This window comes from Megalobrama amblycephala, linkage group LG1, assembly GCF_018812025.1.
Source record: "Megalobrama amblycephala isolate DHTTF-2021 linkage group LG1, ASM1881202v1, whole genome shotgun sequence".
Taxonomy (NCBI): domain Eukaryota; kingdom Metazoa; phylum Chordata; class Actinopteri; order Cypriniformes; family Xenocyprididae; genus Megalobrama; species Megalobrama amblycephala.
In genome coordinates this window covers 54,309,458-54,335,094 of record NC_063044.1, presented here as the reverse complement: position 1 = coordinate 54,335,094, position 25,637 = coordinate 54,309,458, and the positions used below count along the sequence as shown (strand labels likewise).

Genomic DNA, 25,637 nt, shown 5'->3' with positions numbered 1-25,637 from the left:
GCATTTGTGTTGATCAGGAATCCTTTTTTAAAATGGAGAGAACTGGAAAGAGATGCGACGCTTCGCTCTCAGCAACCTGCGGGACTTCAGGATGGGCAAGAGAGGAAGTGAAGATAAAATCATAGAGGAACACAAGTTATGATCATTTTAATGAAATCCGATGGCTCAGTGAGGCCTCCATTGACAGCAAGATAATTAACACTTTCAGATGCCCAGAAAGGTACTAAAGACATATTTAAAAGAGTTCATGTGACTACAGTAGTTCAACCTTAATGTTAAGAAGTGACAAGAATACTTTTTGTGAGCCAAAAAAACAAATAATGACTTTATTCAGCAATCTAGTGATGGCCGTTTTTTTTTTTTTTTTTTTTCAAATCTTTTGTTTCAAATCAGTAGTTTGGAGCATGTATCAAACTGCCAAAGTCACACCCCCCAGTGGTGAACCATTGAAATTTCGAAACACATATGACTTAACTAAGCCTCGTTTACTGAAATCACGTGACTTTGGCAGTTTGATACATGCTCCGAATCACTGCTTTGAAACAAAAGATTCGTAAAGCTTTGATATTGCTGAAAAAAGTCATTATTTCATTGAATTAATTGTAATTAATGACAGAATTTTAATTTTTGAGTGAACTAACCCAGAACTTTTGCTGAAATTGCATGTAGTTTGTCCACAGACATTTTGAAAGTATATCTCTGGAGAACATCTGTCACTCAGTTTCATTAAATGTGCATTTCTAGATTTACAATGTATTTCCATGGTTGGGCTTGTTCCTGAAAGACAAAAGGATTATTATAGAAAATGTTGTACAATGTCAAATGGAGATGAAGAAGTTGATCAATGGGCTGCTGGAGACGCTGAATCCACAGGACCTCAGAGGATTTGTCGACTCTTTTCTCATCCGCAAACAGAGCGACGAGGTACAGAAATCAACATATTGCATTATTTTTTCTCTATATTGTCTTGAAAATCTTAACCAAATTTGCTCTTTCGTTGATCGTTGTTGCACTAATTTTATGCATTGTGATCAAATGCACTTAACTGAAAACAAGAGCAAATAATTTAATGACTTCACTGGTTGTTTTGCTATTTGCTATGAATTTTAAATGCCTCTTAAAATATTGAACTGAAATTGAATTTGACAGATGACCTGCTGTAAACTATATCATTGCTATTGAAAATCTGACTGAAGCATTATCACCTGTTTATATAGTGTGTATACCATGGCACATTTTGTTTACTGTAGATCAGTAGTTAGTCAGTGCTGTTCCAGTCAATACAGTCTTGTTTAGATCTTAAGCTATTAATTCAGTACTTACATGTATTGTCAGGTTATAATTTATTAAACTTTCTCATTCAAAATCATTCCAATTGTCACATCTCAGTCATATGTATTACAACCAGTAATCTATGGCACTTTACATGATTAAGTACAAAAAGACCTGAAACTCACAAATAAAGTTATTGTTTCTCCATAAAATGATCACTGAAATTAGGTTCTTTTATATACAAGACAGAGAGAAAGTGTCCTATTAGAATTTGGTGTACATTGTGTTACTTAGCTGGCTCAAATCTAAGATAAGTGTTTTATAAGTTATCATTTATTTCCTAAGTGCAAAGAAACACTATTAATTCAGTTATGGATCAGTTCTAAGATGAAAGCGAACTTTGGTTCAGTTAGACTGAATTAGTTCAGTTTTGATCTTGGTGTAAGAAAATGCTTAAATCATGGATAAAATATCCCTAAAACCTGTGTCTGGGACAGCCCAAGAAAATAAATACATGGGGTGCAGCCCAGACGTTTTGTAGCCAATCAGAAACACTGTCTGTAAATTATTGAATCATTGTGAATTTTCAGGTTTGCTTACATTGGGTTGGCTGGCAGGTCTTTGGTTTTTATAGTGTGCATATGGCGGAAGAAAAAAATTACAGCAAGTTACAGTTAAAACTGCTTACCAATAACAGTTTAAATACTCATGCAAGTGTAGCCCAATAAATCACAATATCTTTGTATATATCATACAAAACAAAAAGGTCATTTGAATTATACCTCTGATGTTAAAGACAAGTGTTTTGTATTATTGTTCTTTGGCCTTAGTACTAATTTAATGTTCATTAATTCATTGTCATGACTCATGACTCATGTACCTGGTTCCTGTTGCAACCATAACAGCACTGTATTCTCATGGCTACCTTGTTTTGAATTACAAACTCTCATTGGATTTAATTTAGGTCCCTCCCATAAGTATGCATTACAAGAGTTTGGATGCAGCAGAACATTTATGCAGCCTTAAAAAATGGCTGTTGTTGAATCAATGCTGAATTTTTCCAGCACAGGTGCATTACTGGGTGCTTTTCTTTTGTTAATGGTTTTATATCGACTTACCTGTGACTCCAGATCTCAGAAAGAGGGGGAAATCGAGCCACCGGGACCCAAACCTCTGCCACTGTTGGGGAACCTGCTGAGTCTTGACCTCACGAGACCCTTTGACAGCCTTTGTGAGGTGAGAACTTGACATAGATACATTTAATCTATTATAGTACATTTTAACAGATGTCCTTCTCTGTGTCCTTCAGCTGTCCAGAACCTATGGGAATGTTTACCAAGTGTTTTTGGGTCCTAAAAAAGTTGTGGTACTAGTTGGACATAAAACCGTTAAAGAAGCACTTGTGAACTATGCAGATGAGTTTGGGGAGCGAGATATTACGCCTGGTTTCAGGATAGTTAACGACGGCCATGGTAAGAATAACTCAATGCTGTGTTTGCATTTAAATCAGTTCTTTATTTACAATCCAAATGTGTCGAGTAGTCATGTGACGGTATCAAATTTTCATGTTGCAATGATTGCTGAAGCTTTTATCACAGTATACGGTATTATCACAATATTGAAATAAGTTGCAAAAAAACTGTTTTTATAGTATAACATGTTTAAGAACTATTTTTCTTATAACAAAAAATAACTCTGGACATTATTAAACACAATAACACAATACACAAGTTCGAAACAAATATAAAGAACATCAGGTAACACTTTACAATACATTAATTAATGCATTAACTAAGATTAAGAATGAGCAATAGCTATATTTGTTACAGAAGGTATTGTTTTTTGTTAATGTTAGTAAAGAAATACAACTGATCATTGTTAGTTTTAGCTCAGGTCCATTAAATAATAATTAAAAATTTTAATTTGTTATTAAACATTAACTAAGAAATTAACATTAACTAAGATGAATAAATGTTTGGTAATAATAAATTAACATGTTAACTAATGAAGCCTTATGTCACTAAGTGGTACTGAACAATCAGAATCAGAACATTTTCAATCATTATAGGGCATGTTGTAGTCCAGATTAAAATATAAAAATGATTAAGTTTGAAAATAAATAGCCTATAAAGTGATTAAGTATTAAGTATTTGGTGCTGTAATGAACAACATTGCAAATACAAAAAAGCTGAATGGCTATTTGAAGCATTTTAAATACTGTTCAATAGCGCAGCTGCTTTCTTTACGGGGTTTCCAGGGTAACCGCTGCATTTCTGCTGTTCCATCAGTATCCTCTGCTATCAGAGTGTGAATGTGCACTTTCATTCAGCACGTCTCCTTCACTCTTTTTGCCCTGTGCTTCTCATGCACGTTGGGCTCGTTTACATGTGTGTTTATTTGACGCAGCATACAGAGGTGTTGTGCAATTTATATGGTTGATGGGTAAAGTATTCTTAAAATGCATTATAAAAATTTAAACAATTCATAATAAATAATTATTCACAGTATTTTGAAGTGCCCACGATAACAATATTGTGCATATTCATTATCGTGATATATCTATTACCGAATATCAGCACGTGTCTAGTGTCGAGTCCTACATGGTTTGTTATGGAGCAAAATTAAAGCTATGCAGACATCTTATTGTGTTGGTTAGTTTTCTGCTCATTGTTGCTCTTCTGCCATTGGAGTTTATTGCAGCCCACTACGTAGTAAGAAAAAGTCTCATTGGGAAAGGTTTGAAAATTTCCCAGACTTTCTAATTTCTAGACTTGTGATCAGATGGTTCTGTCTGTGTTGATCAGGAATCCTCTTTTCCAATGGAGAGAACTGGAAAGAGATGCGACGATTCGCTCTCAGCAATCTGCGGGACTTTGGGATGGGCAAGAGAGGAAGTGAAGACAAAATCATAGAGGAAATTCAGTATCTGAAAGGAGAGTTTGATAAGTTTAAAGGTACACGCTGAAACACATTTATGGACTTCTGCAATCATGTTCTTAGTTTAAAAGGATCCCTTGAGAGACATTTGTTTGCTCTTCACAGGGAAAGCCTTCGACACAACACAGCCTGTGAACTACGCTGTGTCAAATATCATCTCATCTATTGTGTACGGCAGCAGATTTGAATACACGGACCCTCGATTCACAGAAATGGTTGACAGGGCAAATAAAAACATTCGGATTAGTGGATCGGCTTCTATGATGGTAAAGTATGATTTACTGTATGTTAAAGAGACAATTTGGATGACTTTAATTTCTTTTTTTTTTTTAAATCATGAATACATATCTTTCTCTATGTGTACTTGTAGCTTTACAATACATTTCCGTGGTTGGGTCCGTTCCTCAACAGCAAAAGGATTATTGTAAGAAATGTGCTGAAAAATAAAGCAGAAATGACGAAGTTGATCAATGAGCTGCTGGAGACTCTGAATCCACAGGACCGCAGAGGGCTTGTCGACTCCTTTCTCATCCGCAAACAGAGCGATGAGGTACAGAAATCACCTTGTTGTATATACAGCATGGAGTAAAAAGTAATCATCAGCTCGTTTATTAAACATATTTTTTAAATGATTGGACTTTGTTATTAAATTAAAATGAAATATGCACAAAATATGCTAAAATTAAATAGATTTGATGACACTTTACAATAAGGTTCCATTTGTAACCATTAACATGAACTAACAATGAAAAATATTTCTAAATGCTACTTAATGATACTCAATGCTAACTACCCAGATGCCAAGCAACCATCAAAATAATGTTAAATCAATGTTAATGTGTCAGTGTTAACCGCACTGAATCAATATCACTTTTGCACCCACAATTAATTAAAAAATAAATAAATAAATAAATTTCAACAAAATCAATGGTAATGGCATTGAATCAATGCTACAATGTGACGTTGGTTCAACATCATACATGCACTCTCAGAAAATGAAACACAACAACAACTGACTTAAAGACACAGCCTGAAATCAACTGAAAATAAAAGAAGACAATCAATCTCTGAAGATCTCAGCAGAGGATGATTAAACAACTACAAAAAGAGCAGCTTCACTTAATACTAATTAGACTGACTTTATTTCTGCCATCCATCTACAGAAGTTCTTTCTGAGAATTTAACAGACGTTTAGATGTTGATGTGTTATTGAAAATGTTTGTCATTTTATTGAAAATGGCATTATTATGGCGGTCAGTGTTTCCTTTAGTTGGGCAGTTTGACTCTTCACTTTTTATGCTCTTTGTAACAGTATTTACCAAAACACATACTTTGTTGCAAAGGAATCCAGAAACAAAGATGATCAGGTAATAAGATTTCCAGCATGCATTGCAGCATGAAGCATGTCACCATTGTTTAGATTCAAATGCTGATTCTTGATGTCTGTGTGTGTCTAAATATCTTTTTTCCCATAATGTATTTTAAAAGTCATAATTCAGAATGATCTGTGGCAATAAAGTATTGTTGGTAAATATAATCTATTAATAGCAAATAACTGGTTTGGTTTAGAGATAAGATTAGCAAATAATTCTACTTTATGATGTTGAAAACTATATTACCTTACCATCTTTGTTTTTGTTTTTCTTTGCAACAAATTATGTGTTTTGGTAAACACTGTTACAAATACTACAAACTCACATAAAAAGCCAAGCGTCAAACTGTCCAACTACTGATCACCATAATAGTGACCAAACATTTGTAACGATCTTTAGCAATATTACAAGTATTTAATCAATTCATGGGTGAAATATATGAATATAATAAATCATAAAGCCTTATGATTAATTATGATACATGTATTGACCCAAGAGGGAATTTTGCACATATATTGTGAATTAATTACAACGGATTATAATCAATTACATATATGATTAGTTCTAGTTTAATAGTTTTTTAGAGAAACTATCCTAGTTTGACCAGCAAACCAGTATTTTTCTCACAGACTATTATAAAAAGAATGTTATTCTCTGGCCACGAAAATAACTTTCTATTACAGCATCAAAGCGTAAAGCAATGTTGCTGGATCGAAAATGTAGAAGTGTATTGGTTTTTCTGAATTAGCAGCAGAACAATCGAGCATAATAATGTGTTTAATATATATATATACAGAGGTTATACATCTAAATATACACAGATGATATATATATATATATATACAAAAGCAAAAGTAAAGACAGGAAAAGAGAGGGAACAAGTAGCAAAACTTACTAACAGTCCTTGAGAGCCAGCAAAGAATCAATATTACTTGGTTAGGTCGTATGACTTATCGCATCTAAGATAGAGAAGCGGTACTTCCATTAGTTTGCATGCTGAGTTTTGGTTCAGTGCGGCTGCAGTTCGTTGGCTTCTTCCGTTTCCGCGGAAAGATTTGAAGTGAGGACTTGAAAGTTCATTTCGCCGGAGATGGTCGTCCCGAAAGAAGATGAGCGCGTGATGTCGCCGAGACGTCCGGGAGAGACGTGCATGAGATGGCGATGGACAATTCAGAGATAATCGAGATACAAAGCAAAAATGTTTGTGCTTGTCTTTTATGGACAAACAAGCCAACACGCCTCCTTGGTTGAAACAGTTAATGGTAAGTGTGAAATTCCGGCGGGCAAAACTTTTCTTTGTCTTGTCTTGTGGCTCGATTTGCAAAACTTATGTATCAGATCGGAGTGTACTTTCTTCAAAGTACCATTAAAAATAGAGCAATGCATTTTACAGTAATGTGACACATTGTTGAATAAGGCATAAAGAGAGCTTTACAAAGAAACCAAACTTGTCAGGTGGCAAAAGCATATAAGGGAAGATAGTTTATACTCGAATTTTATCATTTAGAATGACACTAACACAACTACAGTCATAGCTAAGCTTGTACACTAGGGATACATACATATAGCTTGCATGTATGTAGAACGGCGAGTACACTTTGGCATAGTCATATTTTGTATATATAATCCTCATGCGTGTTTGTGTGTGTGTCTCTGTGTGTGTGTGGTGTGTATTGGGATTTGGCTGGTCTGGCCTGTGGCCGCATGGGTCCACATGGGTGATTCTTTTGAAGTCCCCAGAGCTGGGGTCTGGGGTTCTCTGTTTAACCTCAGTGGGTCCACAAAGATGCCAAAAGTCACAGTCACTCCTAGACCGACCGGAGCCAATTCGTGATTTACATGCAAAGTTCAGGAGGCTAAAAGCATTCTGAGAATTTCAAAGTTGGTTGGCTAAGACAGATCTTGTACAGGCATTACACATTTTCAATAAAATATCAACATCTAAACCTCTGTTAATTCTCAAAAAGAATATGAATGACATAAATTCAAACTGGTTAGTAATAAGTGAACTTCTCTTTTTTGAGTTGTTTAATCATCCTCTGCTGAGATCTTGAGAGATTTATTGTCTTCTTTTATTTTCAGTTGATTTCAGGCTGTGTGTCTTTAAGTCAGTTGTAGTTGTTTCATTTTCTGAGAGTGCAAGAATGATGTTGAACCAACATCACATTGTAACATTGATTCAATGCCGTTACCATTGATTTTTGCTAAAATTTCAACATTTGTTCAACATTAATTGCAGGTGCAAAAGTGATATTGATTCAATGTGGTTAACATTGAGACATTATTATTGTCTTATTATTTTACTGGTTGCTTGCTATCTGGGAAATGAGACCTTGTTGTAACATGATACAGATAGTTCAATTAGTAAAATCTCTTGATTTTTTTCAATCCTTGTTGCATCATATGCTAATGGTAAAAGTTCAAATATTGGAAAAAATGTTTTTGCCTGTAACTCAATAAATATATAAAGATATCTTAATATCCGTTTGGATTTTGGTCCTTAAACTACAACTGCATGAATTTCATTGTTTCAATTTTCTAACTATAATATGTTTCCTCAGTATTTTAGTAAACATGATAAATTTGTGCTTTGTGGATTTGTACTTGTCAGCAATCTGGCATGAAGGATTCGCATTTTCACCAGGAGAATCTTCTTGCGATGGTAGGAAATCTGTTTGCTGCTGGTACTGACACGACAGGAACGACTCTGCGCTGGGGTTTGATGCTCATGGCCAAATACCCTCATATACAGGGTAAAGTAACAGTAAAGTGAAGTATTTGTTCCAATGCTGATGTGTATTTGTGAAGGCCCCCCCCCCATTCACTGAGTCATAAAACACAAATATATGCTATAATGCAGATCGAGTTCAGGACGAGATTGACGGAGTGATCGGTGGACGTCAGCCAGTGGTGGACGACAGAAAGAAATTACCATATACAGATGCTGTGATTCATGAAACTCAGAGATTGGCCAACATAGTGCCCATGAATCTCCCTCATAAGACCAGCTGTGACGTTCACTTCAATGGATACTTCATCAAAAAGGTCTGTCAGATGCGTAAACATGTAGGCCTAGAAAAGATACCATGTGCATCTTGAACATCATCTTTTCTCCATTTTCTAGGGTACTCCTGTCATTCCTCTGCTGACATCTGTTCTGAAGGATCCAAATGAATGGGAGAAACCGAACAGCTTTTACCCAGAACACTTCCTAGATGAGAAGGGCCAGTTTGTCAAGAGAGATGCTTTCATGCCCTTTTCTTCAGGTATGCTCAAATCTGAGCTCCCAGTGTTTTGAGGAAATAATCATTTGACTTGGAATTAAACAGTCTCTCTCTCTCTCTCTCTCTCTCTCTCTCTCAGTCTTTTTGTTTCCATGTTGGCTGATTTGTGGATTGTACCTCCAAAATTCTCAGTATTTTCATATTTTTATTCATATTTCTCATTAATTTCCTATAGACCTTATAGTCAGGGTAGTTCCATTTTTCATTTTTGACAAGAATGAAAATGAGGCTGTGAAGGATAAAATTATAGTGTGTTCAATTGTACTGTTGTTTAACAACACACCGATTGTTCAGCAGATGAAATGTCTTTCTAAATAAAAAAATAAAAAAACCTATCAGTGGGCAAAAACTCCAAAACAGGTTTAGTGTGAAAATGATGTAATAGGACCTTTATACAGAGTTTGCCATTGTAAAGACTGTAAGTCTATCCCTCATAGCCATGTTTTCATCCGCATTAAATTCAATATGGTGTCTAACTAGACTAAGGTCTGACAGGTTAAGTTTCATACCATTCCCAGTGAGCACAAAGGAATAATCTTGTTAATGTCTTTTATTGTTACGGCCCTGCTTTTGCTCTCATTTGCTCTGTTTTAAAACCTAGTGTCCTGCCTACCCAGACAGCATTTTAAACAGACCATTCAACTCCTCTCTCTCTCTCTCTCTCTCTCTCTCTCAGGCCGAAGGGTTTGTTTGGGAGAGAGTTTGGCCAGGATGGAGCTCTTCCTGTTCTTTACTTCCCTCCTTCAGAGCTACCGCTTCACAACTCCACCTGGAGTGTCTGGAGATGATCTGGATCTCAAAGGAATAGTGGGAATCACATTGAATCCGTCCCCACACAAGCTGTGTGCAATCAGACGCCCCTGATACTGGATGATCAAAACAGAAACAATGTATTTTACTGGCATTTATTCAGAATAAATTCACAAAATGTAAATATGTGAATAACTCACAAACCTTCCGCAAAATCACTTCTGACTTTTTTATTGCATAAAACTAAAAAAAAAAAAAAAAAAAATGTAATGTTACATTTTGTAGTAAAAAAATGTAATAAAAAATGTATGTTGTTTTCTCACAAAAATGAACCTCCTTTAATAAAATAACATAAGAGGCACAACTATGTAAGACAAGATTCGAAAAAATGTAAGTGAAATAAAAAAGGATAAACTTCAAGATATATCTTCTGAAAGTAAACTTTTTGCTTAATATAATTTTGTTTCTCACTTATATTCTCATCTATGCAGAAAATTGTAATTGTGACATTTACTAACTAAGCCATGCTAACCAGCATACAGCGTCCATTTACTGGTGGATAAATATTTAGTTAATTGTTTCGGATTTGCTGGAACAAAACAAAATGTTTTGCAAGATAAATGCTCTGTTAATCTTTGCGATTTGCCATATCTTAGGCTATTATTGCACATTAATGAAAACATATTTGATGTACAAAAGCCTTGTCAATGCTTCTTTTTTCTTAACTTGTCAGTTTAATAAAAACGCATTTTAGTACAATCACAGTTAATCTTTTAAAGTGGTATACTGTTGCTTTAACTGTAATCTACTGCGCATCTACAACAACAACAACAAGAACATTTATCCTATAGTTTATGACAGTCTCCACCTCCAAGACCAAAAGTATCCACTCCCACTTTATCTAGGTAAAGTTTAAACCTGTACAATACTCAAGGTCTTATGGGTATTGTCCAGTGAACATGGCTCTCATGGAATCATTTTTGCAGCTTTCCAGCACAGGAACATTTATCGGTTGCTTGCTTCTGCTCTTGGTTGTTTATCTCATATTCTTCAGCTCTCAGAGAGACGAAAATGAACCTCCAGGGCCAAAACCGTTGCCACTCTTGGGAAATCTGCTAATGTTGGATGTTAACAAACCACACTTGAGCCTATGTGAGGTATGTATGAATTATATCAGTCCTGTTGGCCAACAGGTTCAGCATTGTTTCTATTGGTTCATCAGCAGAAAGCCTCAAGGTGTTGACAAACCGGTCTGGTGAGTTTTTACAGAGAACAATTCTGTTTTTCCACAGGGAAAATATACGATTGTTTACCCAGAAATAACAATTCTGTCATCATTTTACCCTCATGTTGCTTCAACCCTATGGAACACAAGAACATATTTAGAACAAAACAACATAATATTCTCTTAAGATTCATTTAATAAAGTTGAATAATGTTTGGAACAGATTTTTTTTCTCCTTTAAATGTCTGTAATGTCTATTTCAATCTTCATCAGATGGCAAAGCAGTTTGGCCCAGTTTTCACAGTCTACTTTGGTCCAAAGAAAGTGGTTGTGCTAGCCGGCTACAAAACAGTGAAGCAAGCACTTGTTAATTATGCAGATGAATTTGGAGATCGAGAAATCATGCCACTGTTCCATGATCTCACTAAAGGACACGGTAAGAGCAGCCCAGTTTAAAGGGTTCTTTATACTTACTATCATAGATATAAGTTACACAAGGGCTTTTCACACTGCGCTTAATCCCAGGTTATCGTCATTCTAAACAACGCTTTTAACCCCGGGTAAAGGAATGTTTCTCACCTGTAATTTAGACTCGGGGTTAGCACTGCTTTATACCTGGGGCCAGAGCAGGGTTAGCACCACACTGCATGGTTTCACACTGTACAAGTTTGGCACTAAAATATGGGGTTAACAAGTTAGAATGTTAGAATGTTAGAATGTTACAGCTAGATGCTTAGCAACAGACCCAATCGTACGCTCATATTTGCCTGCTTTGGACAGTCACGGAAACACTGTGCATTGTATATAAACAGTAAATTCAGCATTTGAGAGGAAAAATGTCAAATGCTGACAGAAAATGCAACAATTTATGTGAAGAAGAGACTGTTTCATTCTTACCTTTATTGTCCGAAATGTCCATTCAGTATAAACTAGATAGTAGTCGGCAATACGAGGATGCACAATGCTAGAGACTTTATATAAAAAGGTCACGTGCTGTGTTTATCCATTCAATGACACTGACACCTCAAATATTCAAATAACCCAGGGTTTAGGAATCTAAAGGTGTGAAACGTCATTTTATAAATACCAAGGATTGACTGGTAACCCTAGGTAAATTATGAGCAATGTGAAATGTGAAGCAAGACATCCCAGGATTCTGTTTACCCAGGGTTTAGAATGACCCAGGGTTAACTATATCAAGTGTGAAAAGCCCTGTACAGTTTTTGGACACTTTTGGACATTTTAGTCACACTAATAAAATCTGAATTTCATTGCATTAGAAACACAATATCAAATCAAGAGGCATATGTGCTCAAATGATGCTCAAGCTTTTCTCAGAACCAACTTAACTTTTCTGAACCACTTTTAAAACCAATTGGTCTCTTTTCATGGATGTATGAAGTCACTTCAGAAAGTGACCTTGGCGTCACAACTGTTTGAGCTACAAGAATATGATTTCTGTAAGATTAAATTCAGAAACTTCGTAGGAATCATATTTGCCAACGGAGAGAGCTGGAAAGAGATGAGACGGTTTGCTCTCACCAACTTACGAGAATTTGGAAAGAAAAAAATTGAGGAGAAAATCATAGAGGAAACATGCCATTTACGAGAGGAATTTGAGAAGTTTGAAGGTAGAGTATCAATGCTTTGTAAGAGATAATATCATAATGCCTGTAATGTAAAGCTTCAAAAGTCATAGTAGTGCAGCAATGTAGGCATGGCCAGCAAATGGACCAAAAGCTGAACACCACTGCCTGTTCTTTTATAGGAAAACCTTTTGAAACCACACAGTTGATGAACTACGCTGCCTCAAGTGTCATTTCTGCCATTGTGTATGGCCGCAGGTTTGAGTATTCAGACCTTCATCTATGGAATATGGTGGATCGAGCCAATGAGAGCGTCAGACTGAGTGGAACAGCGTCTGTGCAGGTTCACATATGATTTGAATATAACCTGTGAGAATGAACTGGTTTATAATGGCATACACTATTGCATCATTGTGGTAGAAACATCTCCTGATTTTTGTTCTCCAGCTCTACAACATGTTCCCTTTCTTGGGTCCATGGCTCAAGAATTGGAGAGTGCTCATGAAAAACCTTGAGCTTGATATCAAAGAGATATCAGAGCTGGTGACCAGTTTACGTCAAACACTGAACCCACAGGACCTCAGAGGCCTTGTCGATTCCTTTCTCATCCGCAAGCAGACTGCAGAAGTATTGTCAATATAACGCAGCCTAAAATTTTAATGATCTTCTTTTTTTACTTCTTTAAATCTCTAATTTACTATTTCATCAGGAATCTGGTGAGAAGAATTCACTTTTCCATGAGAAAAACCTCATTTTTACAGTCGGCAATTTGTTCATCGCTGGTACGGACACTACTAGTACAACAGTGCGCTGGGGCTTGCTGCTTATGGCCAAATATCCACACATACAGGGTATGATTGAAATATTGCAATTGACTGGAATGTTTTCTTAAAACATTATTCTGGATATATTCACAAGTACAAGTTAAACTCAGTTTGACAACATTTGTGGCATATTGTTGATTACCACACACACAAATGCACAAAAAAACTAGTTTACAGTGAGGCACTTACAATGGAAGTCAATTAGGTCATTCTGTAAAAGTTAAAATACTTACTGTTTCTATAGTTTAACCACAAGATGTGAAAAAAAGCAAACACCGTTCACCATAATGGTGACATAAAACCAAACTATCAACAACTAAACCTCTGTTAGTTCTCAATAAGAACTTCTGTAGACAGATGACAGAAATAAAGTCAATCTGGTTAGTGTGGTGTTTATTCCAACCACATTGTGAAGTCTGCCCGCCGATGGAGCTTGACGTCAAACAAACTTTGGGTTTAGATGTCATTTTCAACCAAAATTTGGCCATGTTCTGTGCCCACTGAAAAACTTCCTGGTAAAAAAAACAAAAAAAAACTTTATCTTAAGAATGTTAGGGGATAATGTTCCAACAATGTTATCTAAACATTTTAGAATATTTTTAAAGAATGTTATTCTATCCTTTAGGAGAACATTCTGGGAACAAAATATAAATAGATAAATAGTTATCAAAATTATGCCACAAATGTTGCAGACTGAGCTGAACTTATCCTGAACGAGAATATCAAACAGTCTTTATCAACAAGCATGACGTTTCTGTTTTAACTGGGTTATGTTTTTACTTGTTAAACATACTTTGGATGTTTAACTTATCTTGTGCTGGTGGGCTGAGTTCAGAAAATGAAATTAAAGTGTGATGTGTTTGCAGATCGGGTTCAAGAGGAGATTGATCAGGTGATTGGTGGACGGCAACTGATTACAGACGACAGGAAGAACTTACCGTATACAGATGCTGTGATCCATGAAACCCAGAGACTGGCTAATATTGTACCCATGAGTATTCCTCATATGACCAGCTGTGACGTTCACTTCAACGGATACTTCATCAAGAAGGTAAGCATATTGTAAAACAAAACAAAAAAAAATACAGAAAGTTGACTCCCTTTTTAAAAAAAAAAAAAAAAAAAAAAAAAACATAGAAAGATGTGATCTCTTTTTTTGAGCAGGGCACATGCATATTTCCTCTTCTAATGTCTGTACTGTGGGATGAAGATGAATGGGAAACACCACACACCTTTAACCCTGAACACTTCCTGGACAAGCATGGTCGATTTGTGAAGAGAGACGCCTTCCTGCCCTTTTCTGCAGGTACTATTTTCCTTCACAAAGGGCTTGACTCTCGTTTTTATTCATGAAATATCCTGGTGAAATTGTTTTATTTTAGATTTTGTTGTGAGATAGAGGCAAAAATCTATAATATCCCCCCCCCAAAAAAAAAACTTATAAGGCATAACACATCACAAAAATGCTCATTTTAAACACAAGATGTATAGAAGTTTGTGACTTTTCTCTCCCTCTCAGGCCGTAGGGCTTGTCTTGGAGAGAGTTTGGCCAGGATGGAGCTCTTCCTGTTCTTCACCTCCCTCCTTCAGCATTTCCGCTTCACTCCTCCTCCTGGAGTGTCTGAGGATGATCTGGATCTCACACCAGTGGTGGGCCTCACCCTGAACCCGATCCCACACAAACTGTGTGCAGTGAAGCGGTCGTGAAATCTGTTAGTTAAATCTGTTAAAACAGTAAATTTGATAGTTTTCAAACAGATATTTGTGTGTTTATTCTTTATATTCAAACATCAGAAATCTCAGGAATCAATCATTTTCAGCTTTCACAATGATTCATGAAAACCATGTCATATATAAAATCCCAGATAGCAAGCAACCATTGAAACAATGTTAAATCAGTGTGTCAGTGTTAACCATATTGAATCAATATCACTTTTGCACCTGCAATTAATATTAAAATGTTGACATTTAAACAAACAAACAAACAAACAAACTCAATGGTAATGGCATTGAATCAAGGTTACAATGTGATGTTGGTTCAACGCCATGCACTCTCAGAAAATGAAACACAACAACAACTGACTTAAAGATACACAGCCTGAAATCAACTGAAAATAAAAGTAGACAATAAATCTCTCAAGATCTCAGCAGAGGATGATTAAACAACTCCAAAAAGAGCATTATCAGCTTCACTTATTACTAACCAGTTTGACTTTATTTCTGTCATTTATATTCAGAAGTTATTTTTGAGAATTAACAGAGGTTTAGATGTTGATGTTTTATTGAAATGTTAATATCACCATTGTGGTGATCAGTATTCCCTTTCGTTGGCCAGTTTGACTCTTGGCTTTTTATGTGAGTCTGTGGTCTTTGTACCAAATAACATAATTAGTTGCAAAGGAAGCCAGAAACAAAGATGATCTGGTCATATAGTTTTCATCATCATAAATTAGAATAAGTTAATAATCTTATCTTTGACCAAAAGTGGTTATTTGTTATTAATAGATTATATTCACCAACAATATTTTCTTGCAACAGATTAAACAATTTGAAATATGATTTTAAATACATTTTGGGATTTTTTTATTTGACACACACAGACATCAAGAATCAGTATATGAATAGGCTTGTTCAAGATGCATCGGTGCTGCGCAGACCATTTGGTGTATGACATCAAAGCACGGTGAGAGGTACTTCAATCTCTCTCGCGGTACTTTGATGTCATACAACGATCGGTCTGCACAGCACCGATGCATCTTGAACAAGCCTAATCTCAGCAATGGTGAGATTAGGATCATTGCAGCATGATCTTTTTATCCATAATGTATTTAAAAAAATCAAAATTCAGAATGTCTGATCTGTGGCAAGAAAATATTTTTGGTGAATATAATCTATTAATAACAAATAAATAAAAAAAAAAAAAATAAATATCCTACTTTAAGATGTTGTAAACTATATCACCTGATCATCTTTGTTTCTGATTTTCTTTGCAACAAATTATTTGTTTGGGTAAACACAGTTACAAAGACCACAAACTCAAAGCCAAGAGTCAAACTGCCCAACTAAAGGAAACACTGATCATCATAATGATGACCAAACCTCTGTTAATTCTCAAAAAAAAAAAAAAAACTTCTGTAGGTGAATTTCAGAAATAAAGTCAAACTGGTTAGTAATAAGTGAAGCTGGTAATGTTGTTTGTGGAGTTTTTTTTTTTTTTTTTTTAAATCATCCTCTGCTGAGATCTTGAGAGATTTGTCTTTTATTTTCAGTTGATTTCAGGCTGTGTGGCTTTAACTCAGTTGTAGTTGTGTTTCATTTTCTGAGTGCAAGCATGCTGTTGAACCAACATCACATTGTAACATTGAATCAGTGCCATTACCATTGATTTTTTTTTTGTTGAAATTTCAACATTTTTTCATCATTAATTGCGGGTGCAAAAGTGATTTTTATTCAGTGTGGTTAAAGTTGACACATTACCATTGATTTAACATTATTTCGATGGTTGCTTGCTATCTGGGATTAGAAAGGTCAAATATGTTATTTTTGCACTTTCAAACTTAAAAAGATTTGTAACTGGACTATCAGATGCAAAATATAAAAAAAAAAAGTTGGCATGAAATGGAAAATCAACTTTTTGACATTCATCTATTTTTAACCCTTAAATGCATGACTGTTTCGCCAATCATTCTTACATATTGATGTAAGCATGTGGAGACACAACGACCTGCCTTCACACCTGTTTTTTTTTGTTGTTGTTTTTTTGTGAAGACTCAGAGTTGTGTTGGAGCTCTCTCTGACTATGGCTTTAGTGGAAGTGCTTCTCATGCATGTGTCCACTACAGGAGCTTTCCTTGCAGCTGTGCTGTTGTTTTTGGTTGCTTATCTAATCTCAATCAGCTCCAGCTCTCCTGAAGAGGGAAAAGATCCTCCGGGACCCACACTGCCACTGCTGGGGAACCTGCTCCAACTGGATCTCAAACAACCTCACGTGAGCCTCTGGGAAGTACGTTTCTGTATCTTATGTTTCCTAGATTATAATTCCTGTTGTCATTTTCCCCATAATTTGTTACACACATTATTTTATGCTATTCAAATGTTTTCTATTTCTTGTCTTTGCTTTCCATGTTCTTTAGGCAAAACTTTCCCATTTATTTCAAGAATCTGATTTAACAGATAAAACAGAAATATGTGCATTTTTGTCTCTTTATAGAGACATTGATATCTCATCACCTTTATCTCAAACACAATCTGATATTTGAGTCTTATTGGGTTAGGGTTATGTGCAACAAGATTTAATTTCTGAAAGAAGTGCTAAATGCCACATTTTCTTCAATGTTGGATGAATGTTTACATATAATAAGACATTAGAAAACACACTTTTTCTGTCATTTAATTGATCACAATCTCTGTTCACTCTTAAAAATAAAGGTTCTTTATTGACATCGATGGTTCCATAAAGAACCTTTCAAATCCATGCAATCTTTCCTTTCCACAAAAGGTTCTTTATAGTATTAAAAAAAAAATAAAAGGGTTTAGGTTTTTGAAATAAAAAATGGGTCTTTTAGTTTTTTGGGGAACCAAAAATGGTTCTTCTGACATCATTGTGAAAACCCCCTTTTGGAAGCTTTATTTTTAAGAGCGTATATCAAAATACGTTTTCGTTTGAAGTCAAATCAACGACTAAGAACATTTCTGTCCCTGATTTTAAGTTCCAAATGCTTTTCTTGTTTCATTTCAGTTGCTAACAGATAAAATCAATGCATGAGTATGTTATGCAAATCTATTTCACAGTTGTCCAAAAAATACGGGTCAGTGTTCAAAGTGCATTTTGGACCCAAGAAGGTTGTGGTTCTGGCTGGATACAAGACGGTCAAACAAGCACTTGTGAACCAGGCAGAAGAATTCGGAGAAAGAGACATTACCCCCATATTCCAGGACTTCAATCAAGGATGTGGTAAAACATCAGCCTCACTAACATGACACAGCATCACTGCTGACACTTGAGCTTAATCATTGAGCAAAGAAAGAAAAACTAGTGTTAGTTTATTTTTTAATAGTGGTGTTGAGCAGCCATACTCTTCCACAACATTTCATTGTTGTTAATGATATATTTAATATAAAAATATTACATCATAGAGGATTAATACAAAACGTTCTGGTGGACTAGATCAGTACCCATCATCCTCTCTGGTGATTTATGAATACAAAACATGCTTCTCCACAGGAATCCTCTTTGCTAATGGCGACAGCTGGAAGACGATGAGAAGATTCGCTATCTCAACTCTTCGAGACTTTGGAATGGGCAAGAAACTGAGCGAAGAGAAAATAGTAGATGAGACACATTATCTGCGGGAAGTGTTTGAGAAGTTTCAAGGTAAAGCAACTGCTTGTGTTAATGGAATACTTTTCTATGTATTAGATTACTCTATAATCTTCTCTGTTTGCATTTGTCTTGCAGGAAATCCATTTGATACGACCCAACCGGTGAATTGCGCCGTCTCCAACATCATCTCAGCTATTGTTTATGGAAAACGGTTTGAATATGAGGACCCAAAGTTTCAGGATATGGTGAACAAGGCAAACAAGAATGTCCGCATGATTGGTTCAGCTATGATACAGGTACTCCGCAATGTTTATGGTGCTGTTCCTTGCAATGTTATTTTAAAGGGGGTTTACAATCAGATTTGAAAAGAGGACACAATGAGCAAAAATGCTGCAGAGACACTGAATCACTGTTAAAACAGTTTCGGCTCTGGTCTTAAACTCTATGTCTTCATGTCAGCCAAACAGATATAGATGCATTTTAAAGTTGGTGTGTCTTCATCTGTAGATCTACAACATGTGTCCGGTTCTCGGACCCTGGATGAAGACGTGGAGGCTGTTGATGGAAAATATGGAAAGCAACAGGAAAGAAATGCAGAAGCTAGTGAACGTCTTACGGGAAACTTTGAACTCGCTTGACTGCAGAGGATTCATCGACTCCTTCCTCATCCACAAACAAAACATACAAGTAAAGTATTAGATGTATTTATGCTTCATTTTTGCCCACCTGCCAGCAAAAGCTTAAACTTTTACCTTAGGGATATGGTTTTCAGTTTTTCACTGACTTGTACCATTTATTTACATAGATATACACCAATGAGCCAAAACATTATGACCACCTGCCTAATATGCTCCACCTAGTGTTTCCTGCTGGCTGACAACTTGTGACAACTATGTCCGGGAAAATACAACTGCTGTCCGGCGATGAGAAGCGAAAAAGAAAAAAGCCCTAGATGGATCCATCCCGTGCTTTTCTTTCAGGTAGCCTATGTATGTTCACAAACATGTGAAATTTGTGAAACTATGGTGAAACTATTTAAGGGTGAGATTATTTATACATTTAACGGCGCATTGATAATTTGACCACCAGCAACGCATCTGCCTGATTTGATACTAATGTAATTTATGTCATATTATAATTTCAATTATTTTAATGTGCTAAAACCGCATTATTAGACAGTTTTCTAAGGATGCACTATGTACTAAAACTATTTAAAAATAATAATACAGCATTACGTAATGCTATTGCGACAAATTGCAATACTATGAGTTACTACCGATATACACATCTTTCATGCTAGACAAATGAGGGTACTTTCTAACCTCTTCGCACAATCTCTTGTGTAGGCCTCCATTGTTGCTGTAGCATGCACGCATTTCGGTCTGTTCTGTTTATGCAGTTTTTCTTTGAATACTTTGTGAATCGACAGCCCCATGGCATGGTTGCCACCTTGTGGATAAAGTAATTACTGAAAAAAATTTTTAAATACTTGTGTGCAACCGGTTACAAAAATTCAGCGGTGCGTGTTCAGTACACGCGTACTATTCTGATGATGAAAATCGCGTCACGGGCACTGTACGCTGACCCTCACGTACACATAAAAAGTGAAGTATACTTTGGCCTTAAGACTTTTTTTTGTGCTTCATGCAGGAATCTGGAGAAAAAGATTAACATTTCCATGATCAGAATCTGCTCATTACGGTGTCAAACCTGTTTGCTGCTGGTACAGACATGACCGGCACAACACTGCGCTGGGGTCTGATGCTCATGGCCAAATATCCTCATATACAAGGTCAGACTTCCAAATTGAGGGAGAAAAATATGCTGCTCAAAATATCATTGGCATCTCACTTATCTGTCTCTCTTTTGACAATTGATGGTGCTGAGGTCTTGTTCAGGCATAGTTCTTAGTGGCTGAAGTAATCAGTAAAGCTTGCCAGCTCCCTCTGTTGGTGAAAACAATTTCTACACATTACACAAAAGTCACTACACACATCATAATGAGAGATCTCACTGAAATTAAAGCATTTTATGTACTTTATATGTGATCTCATTGGTCATAGATCGAGTTCATGAAGAGATTGACCAGGTGCTTGCTGGCCGTGAGCCAGTTACAGATGACAGGAAGAACTTGCCGTATACAGATGCTGTGATCCATGAAATCCAGAGACTGGCTAATATTTTTTCCATGAATCTTCCTCATATGACCAGCTGTGACGTTCACTTCAACGGATACTTCATCAAGAAGGTTAGTCCTGCTTATGTTATGTATTGGTTGTTCTTTACAACACATTGCTCAGTTAAACTAATCTGTCTGTTTTGTTTTGTTTTTTAAAGAATTCTAAATAATTTGTATAAGGTGCAATCTGCTCAAATGTGCTGCCGTTTGGCAACTTGTAACATAGTTAGCCAAACTTCTACTTTCATTTTTCAATTATACTTCCCACCTAGCACAAAACGTCTTAATTTTCAAAAGTAAATAAATTAATTATTTTACAGTCTACAACCCAGTGGGCTTTATACAAACAATAAATCTTTGTGAAAATAACACTAAAATTTCTTGCTTTTGCGCTTCTAAAATCTAGGGTACGTGTGTTCTGCCGCTGTTGACGTCTGTGTTGAGGGATGAGAACGAGTGGGAGACGCCCAACACCTTCAACCCTCAACACTTTCTAGACGAGGAGGGTCAGCTGATCAAACGAGACGCCTTCATGCCCTTCTCTGCAGGTGTCATGTTTTGACATTGACTTGTCTTTTAGTCTGAACTTGAGCCGAATGGTTGGATTGTGTTTCAATGTTTTTTAATGACATACACTGTAAAAAATTACCGTGATTTTAACAGTAAAAGACTGTAAAAATGCTGCGGTGAAAAACTGTTAATTGGTTTACAGAAAGTTTCCATACTATATACGGTGAATAACTGTAATAGATCTAATGGTACATTTAATGTAATTTTACGGTAAAATACCGTTAAATTCACAGTTTTTGAAAGTGAAAAATAACAATTCATTGTAAAATTTACAGTGAAAAACCGTAAATTGACATTCCCACAATTCCCTGCGTGACACTTCACATTTTATATATTTTCGTTGAAATAACTGTTTCTTCTTAGTTTTTCTCATTTTTTTCTAATCAGTTATGTACATTAGGGTTTTATGTTACATCTAATGTTGTTAAATTAATGTTTATTGCATTTTTAAAATTTCATGCATGTTACCATGATGGTGTTTAGTGTGTGTGTGAATGACACTGTGTGCTCCTTCTATATGTTAGTATTGTCCTTCTCAGCTTGTGGAAAAGCTGCTTGTGATGAACTTTGATTCATCATGTGACTCTTATCACCACTGTGTTTGGTGACTGTCAGTGTATTATAAAGGTACAAAACAGATATTAGTACTTCATTAGGTTGGTAAATTAACATTATATCAGTTAATGAAATACGTTATTTTACCGTAAATTTTACTGGGATTTTTTTTACAGTGTACTGAAATCCAATGTTAAATATACATATTTAAAATGTAAAATTCACATGTAACTCCGTAAGTATGTTTACGGTTTGATGTCATTTTTACAGTATTATTCTGGTAACCACAGCTGCCGGTATTTTTCCGTAGAAACAACGGGATTTTTTTTACAGTGTACAGTTGCAAGAAAAGAACAAACACGATTCCAAAAAAGTTGGGACACTGTACAAATTGTGAATAAAAACAGAATGCAATGATGTGGAAGTTTCAAATTTCAATATTTTATTCAGAATACAACATAGATGACATATCAAATGTTTAAACTGAGAAAATGTATCAGCTTTAAGGGGAAAATAAGTTGATTTTAAATTTCATAGCATCAAAAAAGTTGGGACAAGGCCATGTTTACCACTGTGTGGTATCCCCTCTTCTTTTTATAACAGCCTGCAAAAGCTCAGTTTAACTGCTCAGGACAAACAAGAGACTCATGAACAACCATCACAAAACAAAAAAACAGTCATGGATCATCAGGTAACCACACACAGTATTAAGAATCAATGGTTCACATACTTATGAATGGGGTTATTTTAATAAATTCAGCTATTGTTTTGTAGCCTGACTACGTCAGACTTCCTACTTCCGCTCAATTTCATTTCGCTTCTGTACTCAGTCTGATACAGCGTCAGAGCTTTGTGTTTGCCACCGGTCTGGAAACAGCCGGGCCAATCAACGAACAGAGGGCGGGCTGAGAGCCGTGACGTAGATGCTAAGCGGCGAGTTTTACATTGTAGGTTAGAGAAATCGAAAACCGAAACGACCGCGGAAATGGGAAACGAGACACGGGATGCAAACTTCGGGATGCATTAACTTCGCATAATCTGCAAAAGTCGTTTACAGCCATGTTCACTCCGGTATTTCGCTCACATCATCATGTGTTTACAACAGGTTTACAGTGGAAGTTCAATCATAGATTTGAGTTCGATGCATGATGTCTGTGCTTCGATGCGGCTGTACAGGCGGATAACATACGTCATAACTAAACGTATCTGATTGGCTTACGGGTAACCAATGATTTTAAACTTCAGACAAGCGTCCCCTAGCGAGAGAGAAACACTTCTCTATTATGCCATTCCAGACTCTGTCTACGAAGCAAAGTGAAGTAGCAGAGTCTGGTATTACCAGGCTAATTGTTTTGTCTTGTGAACTAAATGTAAACATCTTTTATGTAAAATATCTTACTCAGGACAGTACTAAATAAAAAATAACATGCATTTTGTATGATCCCTCTTATGTTATTAAAATTATTCACATTTTCACAGATTCTGCAAGTGGTTCACTTTTTCCTGTACTAGTTCTAATAAACTGTATTGTTCTAATAAAGTGTTCTTCAAAAGTAGCCATTCTGAACATTATCTCTTTTTTTCTCAGGCCGTAGGGTTTGTCTTGGAGAGAGTTTGGCCAGAACGGAGCTCTTCCTGTTCTTCACCTCGCTCCTTCAGCATTTCCGCTTCACTCCTCCTCCTGGAGTGTCTGAAGATGATCTGGATCTCACACCAGTCGTGGGTCTGATCTTGAACCCTTCACCCCACAAACTGTGTGCAATCAGTAGACAACAGAAAGACAACTAAACTGATCCAACACTCAACTGAGAAAAGTTCCGTTCCTTAAAGGCAGGAACACACCAAGCCGACGGTCGGCCGTCGGGCAGTTTTTGTTCGTCGGCCGACTTAGTTTTCTCAATGTGTTCCGCACTGTCGGCTGAAGTTGGTCCTCGTCTGCTTTTTTCGGCCGATTCGAAATGTTGAATCGGCGTCGGAGCTCGTCGGTCCGTCGGGCCATCTGATCATTCTGATTGGCTGTTCAGATACTGCCACCTGCTGGTACGGAAAGGCATTCCATCTCACGCAGGCGCAGAACTGACGTGCTACTTGGTCGTCGGCTGTTTAGCGTCGGTTTGGTGTGTCAGGGCAACTTTGGACACAGACGCTGCTGACGTGAGCCAACCCTGCAGTCTGCTTTCGTTGCCACTAGTTCGTCGGCGTCAGCTTGGTGTGTTCCTGCCTTAATATTGTTACATGTATCTTCATCGTATGTTGACTGTTAAATAATTTCTTATTTCTTGGGCTTCACTTTTTGACTTTCTCTGTGTCTTGGATTTTTCCATTGTGCACATCATGTACCTACGTAGACACAACAAGAAGTAGTAGTCCTTGGACACACTGACACTCTCACATGTAACCAGAAGTTGAAGACACACACACATTTATGCACATACATTTCTTATTTGTTATTATATTTTGTGAAATGCCATACATGGTAAGGTTTGATTCTTAAGTCGTATGATTGGATGCTCAAGCCATCCTGGAGATCGTTGTTTGACCTATGTCTATATATATGACCCTTCTTCCTGAATAAATCTGAGAATACTTTGTACCACACTTTATCTGTGTCTGCTTGGTCATTCTCCCAAGGCCTCGCGCTGCTGCTGCCACACATCACAGGGGTTGAGGCGCCTGTTTCTTAACTGATGACTGAGATTACAAATTTTCTACCTATAAATGTGTGTGTGCATCAGTTCAGAAGCTTAGAGAGAAAATGGCTGTATTCGAGTTACTTCTTCAGTTTTTCAGCACAGGTACATTACTGCGTGCCTTGCTGTTACTTCTGGTTTTGTATTTGCTTTCATCTGGATCCAGATCTCAGAAAGAGGGAAAAGAGCCACCTGGACCCAAACCACTGCCGCTGCTGGGGAATCTGCTGACCCTTGATCTCAAGAGACCCTTTGACACCTTTGGTGAGGTGAAAACTTGATGTGTTTAAAGGGTCATGAAACCCCCTATTTTAGCCTGGTCGTTCACACCTCTGAGCTGCAAAAACTCTGTAAAAATGGGCGTGTAAAGCTCTGGATAAGCGGGAGTGTAGAGGGGGAGAAGAAGGGAGAGAACAACCAATGAAGCACAGACATAGAACACACTCATTATACAGAATAATGAATATTAATATATGAGCACGGAGAAAATGACAACAAACTCCCAAGCACAAGGGAGAAATGTGAAAGAATATTTAATAGGGCTAATGGCTACTTTGATTACGTTTACGAGCACTGCAGTCTCAAAATCAGTCTTTTGTCTATTAGAATAATTGTGTCGTTGCGTTCAGGCTACACCACTGTATCAGTGTCCAGTTTGCACATATAATTCATTTGAAGAAGACTTGATGAAATATGTGTGCATAACTACAGCGTGCTGGTTAATGTTTGGTGCAGGAGAATGTGTGAAATAAAAACTTTAAACACGGATACATTATTCTGTATGAGCTATGTGCCACGTGGCTAGTGTTACTAAACTCATCGCGGAGCTCCGCGCTGAAACTGATCATATGCGCGCTCCACGTGTTTATTAATCACAATCGTATTTTTCATGTGTTCGTATTCAAACTTCAGTTCTGACCGCATCGCGAGCAAAATACAAACAACACGTGTTGCTGTGCTGGGGGAAACATAGCCTACGGCTCGCATGTTTGAACGCAGCTAGAGCAGGCAGAGGTGAATGAGCCGCACTTTTGTGACATTTGAATTCTCTGCTGTAATGCGATCTCAC

General features: G+C 36.7%; 1 protein-coding gene and 1 pseudogene across 2 annotated transcripts; both read left to right on the top strand.

The window, feature by feature from the left end:
• Positions 1-2,255: 2,255 nt before the first annotated feature.
• Positions 2,256-10,375, top strand: LOC125275072 (cytochrome P450 2K1-like). Of its 2 annotated transcripts, none has more exons than XM_048201757.1 (9): positions 2,256-2,508; positions 2,582-2,744; positions 4,077-4,226; positions 4,315-4,475; positions 4,580-4,759; positions 8,227-8,335; positions 8,443-8,627; positions 8,707-8,848; positions 9,543-10,375. In XM_048201757.1, exons 1-9 carry the CDS (start codon positions 2,302-2,304, stop codon positions 9,728-9,730), a joined length of 1,485 nt encoding a protein of 494 aa, XP_048057714.1. In that variant the 5' UTR covers positions 2,256-2,301; the 3' UTR covers positions 9,731-10,375. The 2 variants fall into 2 exon arrangements, with proteins under 2 accessions (XP_048057714.1, XP_048057707.1); XM_048201750.1 differs by having other exon boundaries at positions 2,257-2,508; positions 8,194-8,335.
• A 142-nt stretch (positions 10,376-10,517) lies between these two features.
• On the top strand, positions 10,518-23,912 carry LOC125270363 (annotated as a pseudogene).
• Positions 23,913-25,637: the final 1,725 nt, after the last annotated feature.